The 8,380-nt window shown below is 37.4% G+C and overlaps 2 protein-coding genes across 2 annotated transcripts; both read left to right on the forward strand.

The window, feature by feature from the left end:
• Window positions 1–424: 424 nt before the first annotated feature.
• Window positions 425–1,206, forward strand: LOC145803721 (uncharacterized). Its single transcript, XM_082897052.1, has 2 exons — window positions 425–780; window positions 861–1,206. The coding sequence occupies exons 1-2, from the start codon at window positions 425–427 to the stop codon at window positions 1,204–1,206; spliced, it is 702 nt and encodes a 233-aa protein (XP_082753178.1).
• A 5,783-nt stretch (window positions 1,207–6,989) lies between these two features.
• On the forward strand, window positions 6,990–8,173 carry LOC114301246 (zinc finger protein ZAT5). The gene has a single exon (XM_082899204.1). It carries the CDS (start codon window positions 7,205–7,207, stop codon window positions 8,075–8,077), a length of 873 nt encoding a protein of 290 aa, XP_082755330.1. The 5' UTR covers window positions 6,990–7,204; the 3' UTR covers window positions 8,078–8,173.
• Window positions 8,174–8,380: the final 207 nt, after the last annotated feature.

Raw genomic sequence — 8,380 nt, forward strand, 5'->3', positions numbered from 1 at the left:
GCTGCTATATCAATGTCAGTTGAGCAGAGTCTTAACACTAGGAGGAGAAATAAGTTATTAAATGAAGCTCAAGCTACCATAGAAGTTGGGAAAATTCTGGGATTAGACTTTGAAGGCAAGGAGAATGAGGTGATTGGCAAGCTGGTTGAATTCGAACAAAAAGATTTGGTGAGAGTAGAGGGGAAAGGTGTAATTCCATAAGTCTGGTCAGGACTTATGGCAGGAGGTTTTTGGAGATGTGTAGATTTTTATGATTTTATTATCATGGAATATTAGGGGTCTGCGAAGACCCGAGAAGAGAACAAAAATAAAAAGTGTAGTTCGGGTGAGGAAGGTAAATATCCTTCTACTACAGGAGACAAAGAGAAGCACAGTAGATGATATTTTTGTAAAGTCTTTATGGCCGTGGGAGGAGCTGGAGTATATGGAGGTGGGTGCAGAAGGAAGCGTTGGTGGTTTGCTATGCTTGTGGAACCCACTGATTTTTGAGCTAAAGGAGTGCTGTTGCTCCAGGAACTTCATGCTTTTATCAGGTATGGTCCATCATACTTTCAACTGTACTCTTATCAATGTTTATGCACCCAATGATGTGCTCAAAAGAAGACAACTTTGGGAGTCCTTATCAACACTGAAATCATCCTTCACAAGCCCTTGGTGTATAGGTGGTGACTTTAATGAAATCAGATTTATGAGCGAAAGAAAAGGGTGCTCTCGAAGGGAAAGAGGGATGAAGGATTTTAACGAATTGATTGAAAAATTGGAGTTGGTAGATATGCCAATGTTAGGTAGGCAGTTCACTTGGTGTAATGCGATGGATGGAAATAGATGGAGTAGATCGATAGATTTTTAATTGATCTTAGGTGGCTGGAAGATTTCAAGTTCAAACAGTGGGGTCCGCCTAGGAGCATTTCTGATCACTGTCCAATACTTCTTATGGAGGATGAGAGGGATTGGGGTCCAAAACCATTCCGGTTTATTAATGCATGGTGTTTGCATCCCAAATTCAAAGAAGAAGTGAAGAACTGTTGGGAAGGTTACCGGGTTAGTGGTTCGGCTAGCTATAGGATTTTGAAAAAGTTAGGAAATCTGAAAGTCCATCTGAAGAGGTGGAACTGTGAAGTCTTTGGTAACATTGATGAGAAGTTGAAACAAGCAGAGGATGAACTGCATGAGTGGGATTTAATAGCTGAAGGAAGGAATCTATAGGAGGCTGAGATCAAAAGTAGGGCAGAAATAAGAAAAGTAGTTTGGGATCTGAGTAAGAAAATGGAATGGTTGTGGCTCAAAAAATCTAGAAGGGTATGGGCTGAAAATGGGGATAAAAATACCAAATTTTTTCATTTAATGGCAACCAAAAGGCAGAGGATAAACTTGTTAAACTCAGTTACTGTGAATGGTGTGATTCATGATGAGCCTGGAATGATTAAACAGGTAGTGGCAAGTCATTTCAATTACCTTTTCACTGAAGATTGGAAGAGTAGACGAAAGTTATCAGGTCTTTTTGACTCAATTAGTACAACCGATTCATCTGAGGTGTTAGAGGCAGAATTTTTGGAGGATGAAATCTGGGAAGCAATTAAAGATTGTGAGGGGAATAAAGCTCCAGGGATGGATGGTTTTAATCTAAAATGTATTCAAAAGTGCTGGGCCATCATGAAAGGTGAGTTTGTGCAATTGATGAATGAGTTTCATTCTAATGGCAAGCTAGCTCAAGGAATAAACAGTTCATTCATTACCTTAATTCCTAAGAAGGAAAATCCCGTGGGGTTGGGGGATTATAGGCCAATCAGCTTGATTAGCTCCGTATACAAAATCATAGCTAAAGTCTTATCAAGAAGGCTGAGGAAAGTGTTGCCTAAGGTTATTAGTGAAGTTCAAACTGCATTTTTGAGTGGAAGGCACATTATAGATGGGGTTCTAATTGCCAACGAAGTGGTCGATTGGTGGAAAAGGTCAAAGAAGAAAGGTCTCATCCTAAAGCTGAATTTTGAAAAGGCATATGACTTCGTAAGTTGGGAGTTCTTGTACTCGATGATGAAAATTTTCGATTTTGGAGAGAAATGCGTAAGGTGGATAAAGACTTGCATATCCACAACTCGAATTTCAGTGCTAGTAAATGGCTCACCAACGTCTGAGTTTTCTCCCATGAAACGGCTTAGGAAAGGAGATCATCTTTCTCTTTTTCTATTTAATATTGTTGCGGAGGGTGTGAACATTCTCTTGGAAAGAGCTAAGGAAGTGGGCCTGATTAGAGGAGTCTCTGCAGGACCAACTGAGTTGAAAATTACACACTTATAGTTTGCCGATGATACCATTATTTTTTGTGAAGCTGAGTGGGAGGAAGTTGTAGCCGTGAAAAGAATTTTAAGGTGCTTTGAGTTGATGTCTGGACTCAAAATAAACTTCCATAAAAGTAAGGTGTGTGGGGTAGGTGTGCAGGATGATATTGTCCAGGTCTTTGCAAAAACACTAAATTGTCTTAGTCAAAAGTTGCCAATGAGTTATCTGGGGTTACCATTAGGAGCAAATCCAAGGAGAAAGGCTTCTTGGAAACCTGTGATAGACAAGTTTAAGAGCAAGCTAGCTTCTTGGAAGATAAGGTATTTATCTTTTGCTGGAAGATTAACATTGATCAAGTCCGTCCTGTCAAGCTTGCCAGTATATTTCCTATCAATCTTCAAGCTGCCAGTGGGTATTGCAAAAGCACTACACAGTATTCAAGCCAACTTTCTATGGAGAGGGTCTGAAATCAGGAAGAAAGTGCACTTAATAAACTGGAAGGAGATATGCCTAAGTAAAACTAAAGGTGGGCTAGGTGTGAGAAATTTAAACCAGGTTAATGAGTGCCTATTAGTTAAATGGTGGTGGAGGTATGGCAAGGAGGAGGCAGCTTTGTGGAAACAAGTGATATGTAGCAAGTATGAAGGTCTAGGTGGTGGATGGTGCCCCTTATTTATTAGTTCAGTGTGGCTGTCGCATACGTGAAAAGATATAATATCAGTGGCTATAGCTAACACTGCTTTGTATGATTTCTTCTTGCAAAATTTTAGGTTAGTTGTTGGTAATGGTAGAAGACTGCATTTTTGGACTGATAGGTGGTGCCACAACCAAAATCTGAGTGTGTCTTTTCCCAGATTATTCTCATTATCAGTTGATAAAGATGGAAAGTTGTTTGATTTTTTTCACCAAAGAATGGCAGATTCAGATTGGAATTTGGCTTTCAGAAGACCTCTTTTAGCATGGAAAGAGGAGGAAGTGCAAAAACTTAATGATCTCCTGCAGAATGCGCCTAGGCTCAATAAAGGAGTGGCAGATTCTTGTTCTTGGGTAGCTCATCCGTCTGAAGAGTTCACCGTGGCATCAACTTGGAAGTGGATGGAAGCAAATCAAGGGGTAGATTGTACAGTCACTAGGAGTATTTGGAACAATCTAGCCCCTCCAAAGTTCAATTCTTGAGTTGGCTAGCGTGGAGAGGTAGGATTAAATGCTCTGAATTTTTGCAAAGAATTGGCGTGTTGAGTCCAAATGTTTCTGCTCTCTGTGTGTTCTGCAGAGTTGAGGGGGAGTCTGTAAATCATGTTCTCCTCTACTGTCCTTTCATTTGGAAATTGTGGGCCAATTTAGTGAACTGGTGGAATTACAATTGGGTTATTCTTGGTTCAGTGGAGGGTTTACTTCTGTCGTAGGCAGGTATAAAAATGAAGAAGAAGATGCAAGCAGTTTGGAAAATACTACCGCTAGCAGTTATGTGGTCAGTGTGGAAGAGCAGAAATGATTGTTTATTTAATAAGGTACAACCATATTAGAATACCTTGGAAGACCTGGTAAAGGCTAGAGTTGCTTTATGGGTTTCTTCATCTTTGAAGGGGTTTAATTATTCGGTGCAAGATGTTATATATAACCTGAATCAAGTCTGTCTCTGTGTGTAATTCATTGCTGACTTGCTGGTGCTCTACAGTTTGATTCTGGTTTATGGGGCTGAAATGATGTCCTGGTTTTTGTGGCTGAATCGATGATCTGATCTGGTCTGAGCTGGTCTGTGCTAACCTTGGTCTGCTTGTTTCTATGCTACTCCTGATCTATGGGCTGGATTGTGGTATTGAATTCTAAAGGTTGTCTTGAGCTGGCTTTGGAAGGGTTCAGTTGGCTGGATCTCTGTTTTGTTTTGGACTCAGTTGGGCTAGATGGTGTTGATGTTCTGAATTCTGTTTTTGTTTCAGTTGGTAGGCAGAGGAGCTTCATTTAGCTGTTTTGTTATGCATTAAGTTGGGCTGGATTGTGTTGATGTCTAAATTCTGTTTTGATTCAGTTAACAGGCAGAGGAGTCTGTTTTGATTCAGCTGGGTTGGATTATGCAGAGAAGTTTGATTCAAAATAATTAAGTACATTGGTGGCAGTTTTGTTCTGTTGTTTTTTTGCTGTGTTTTTTTTCCCCTTTCTTCTTCTCTTGTTCTCTTTTGGTTGGTTCCTCACCAACTGGCGTTTGGAGCTTCGTTTTAACTCCAAGCTCTTCTTTATTGATGTACTGTTCCATACTCTGTATGTTGTCATCAATAAAGATTTTCTTTGCCGATCAAAAAAAAAAAAGTTTGACATTATTGCTATAATTTGACATGGAATATATCACATCAATAGGGATGAATTTAAAAGAATTATTGTCAAATTTTGACTTTAGTATAGAGACTAACACACAATTAGAGTTGTTCTAAATTCATTACAAAATTGGTATAACAACTAGGTACATATAAGAGGGTTGCGGATCTTTTATCACAAAAATCTTTATTTTTCTGTCTCAATTTACTCACAGCCACCGAATCACGTAAAAAATTTGAGATACAAAAATTTGAATTTTTTTAATACATAGGATCCTCAAACATATAGGGGGCTCTAATTTGCATAATAACATTAAATAACAGGGACAAACCAATGTGCTAGTAAGGTGGAAGAGAACACCTAAATTAAACTAGTCACAAGCAACTAACTAGTCATCACATAGTGCCCATGGCATGACAGGTGCTTGTATGGTGGACACACTCTCCTCACCCTCCCAAGCCCACTTGCCACCACCTTTTGATGAGAGAGAAAGATAGAGTTTTAGACATAGAAACCTATATTTCTATCAAATTATAATTTAAAGAATCATTTGAGGAGAAGAAAAAACAAAAAAGAAAAAGAAAAAAAAGAAAAAGAAAAAGAAAATAAAAGTAATGAGTTTGCTACACACTTGCTCATGCTTGCATATCTCATACTTGGCTTAAAGAGGACATGGAGTGAATGAGGTGGGATAGCATGCTTTTAACGTGCAGTACCTTGCTTTTAATGCTTGTTAAGTATAAAACCGACTTAATTTTTGAATAATTCTATGGATACATAACTTATTATAGAATTGATCACAAAAAATAATAAGTGAAATAATGTGATTGAATTCGTTTTTCCAATAGCAGATCCTATTATAGAATTTGTTTGACTAATATTATTTTATGTAATTGATTATGTAATTTGTTATATGTCTACAAAGTTATTGGGAATTGTTACCCTAATTTTACCTAATTACCCCTCTCTTTCTTCTTATCCGCACCTCTAATTTTCACCTATTTTTTCTTATTAAAATAGCATACATTATTAATTGCATAAGTGCTTGGATTTCGCTAATGACAAGTTTCTAGCAAATTAAAAATTAATAGTAAAGCATTGCACAACTTTTTGAAGTTACTTTTTAATCTATTTAAATTATTTTTTGTTCATAAAAATAGAGTGTGCATCAAATATTTAGACATACACTCTCAAAATAAAAATCATAAATACATTTTATAAATTATAACAAACAAAGCTAGAGATTAGAAAATAAGTGAGCAACTCTTGCTAACATTGTCCATAAATACGTTTTTGAAAAATGACATTTCTTATTGAACGAATTTTACCTTCTTTTTATTTTTATTTTTTTAATTTTTTTTATTACTTGGATTCACATAGGACGCATCATACTTTTAATAATAAATAAAATTTGCTATCATCTTTTAGATATAAAAGCCCTATCGATCCACATAGTAATAAAATATAATAAAACTAATCGGTAATATATAATGATGAGGACACCGTCCCATATCGTTTGGGAGGGACTCTCACTTCCACCTTATAAACGTACTGGTCTCCTCCACCATGTACAAGGCCTTTTCCCTCGAGGTAGAACAAAACTGTGAGGCTCTAGTCAAAATGGACAATATCTGCAGGGGTGTGAGAGGGCCAGGCATGCAAATTTGACACTAGAAGGAGAGCGGTCCAATCCACTTGGGGGCTATGATGAGAACACTGTCCCAAATCGTCTGGGAGAGACTCCTACTTTCACCATGCAATGTGGGACAGGGTCCTCTTAGAATGGTTAATAAAAAAATGTCCAACAAATTTTTATTTTTCATGAGTAAATATACATGATGTTTTAATCAAATTTTTTTTTACCGAACATAAAAAATAATATGATAAATATAAATGGCCTAGTACAATTTGTATTTCGTTAGTTCATTTCGGACCTATTTCGATAATTCAAATTATATCAGTATTTACATAATCGTATATGTATATATATGCTGCATTGTTTTGTGATCGATCGTGTAAAAAATTATTGTCTAATTAATTTAATTTTTTTTATAAACACATTTCATAATAATCATACATGATAAACCGTTAAATTATAATCGAAATAGGTCCACAAAATACAAACTATACAGTCGAATCCATTTTTATAAGCAGGAACCACTGCTTTACTCTAGCGGTAAAAATTTGTTAACAAATCAACAATAACTCAAAAAAATACCGGTAAAATTATTCAGAAACGTGCATCTATACACCATAATTTTTTCTAACTTTTCACTAATTTTAAATTTGTATCATCCACTTTATTTTCATGATAAAATTTAATGGTACATAATATTTTTGATAACCAAATTTTTAAATTTTTTTATAATTAAAGTTGGAAACGCAAGGAAGATTGGTGGCAGACTTCAAGGTAAACTATTCACGAGAAGGGGTGGCTTTTATAACTCCAAAAAAACGCCTATTTTACCCATTCACTATATAAGCCATCTCCCCTCTCTCCCCCTTCTCTTCCTTCATTCCCCCCCTCCCCACCACACCCTAATTTTCTCAGTCTCACTCTTACTTTCTCTCTCTTCCTTTTTGTGTTTATTTTTTTTTTCTCTTTGCTAGAATGGACATGGAATCCCCAGAAGAATTCACTGGCTCCAACGATCACACCCTGATTTTAAGACGTAAGCGTACTAAGCGAGAAAGGCCTCCCTCTCCCTCTCCCCCGGCGCCAACAACCTCTACCGCCTCTAGCGGTGGCGGTGGCAGTGGCGGTGGCGGTGGCAGTGGAGATTTTTATTCTTCTTCAATTCCATCTCCGACAACCTCCTCTGGTGAGATTTCCACTAGCGTGGATGAAGATGAAGACATGGCCAATTGCCTAATTCTCTTAGCTCAAGGTGTTGGGCCAACAGGCCCAACAACGCTAGAGGAAGAGGGCACAACAACAATTGGAAAAGTCCGGTTCTATGTCTATGAGTGTAAGACTTGCAACCGGACTTTCCCTTCATTCCAGGCCCTTGGGGGCCACCGAGCCAGCCATAAGAAGCCTAAAGTGGAAGAGAAGAGGATAATTCTTGTGACACCGCCATCACCAGAAGAAGAAAAAGAAGAAGAAGCGCGATTCAATAAATTTAGTCCACCACCTCCTTTGCTTCAAACGGCTACCAAATCTTCGTTTATCAGTAACAAGCTTAAGGTACATGAGTGTTCGGTATGTGGATCGGAGTTTTCCTCCGGGCAAGCCTTGGGTGGTCATATGAGGCGGCACAGAGCTCCTCCAAACACCAGAATCACCATGATCGCCGATACAAGCCCTATCGAATCCCAGAAAGAAAGTGACAAGCCAAGAAAGATACTATCACTTGATCTCAACCTACCAGCACCACTAGAGGATGATGATGGTCATGATCACATAGATTCCAGGTTTCAATTCACACCAAACAAACAAGGTCTAGTATTCTCCGGCCCGGCCTTGGTGGATTGCCATTACTAGCTAAAAAAAAAAAAAAAAAAAAAAAAAAAAAAACAAACAAATGTACCATTATTATTAATCAACTATTGTTTATATAGTAATTAATTCTTTGAATTATTTCTCTTTTTGTTTGTTTGTTTTGGGTTATTTGTTTTATTTAATTTTTTTCCCTTAAGTTGATGATCTACTTGTTGAAGATGAATTCTTTGAGTAAGTAAGTGGTTAGTGTTGATGGTTGCCTTTCATTCACGAAAAGTGAGTGATGATGGCGCATCTTTTCATTTTCTTTTTCCCTTTTAGAATTGAATAACTTAACGAATATAA

Source organism: Camellia sinensis, chromosome 12 (assembly GCF_055761805.1).
Source record: "Camellia sinensis isolate YWXY chromosome 12, ASM5576180v1, whole genome shotgun sequence".
NCBI classification, from domain to species: Eukaryota; Viridiplantae; Streptophyta; class Magnoliopsida; order Ericales; family Theaceae; genus Camellia; species Camellia sinensis.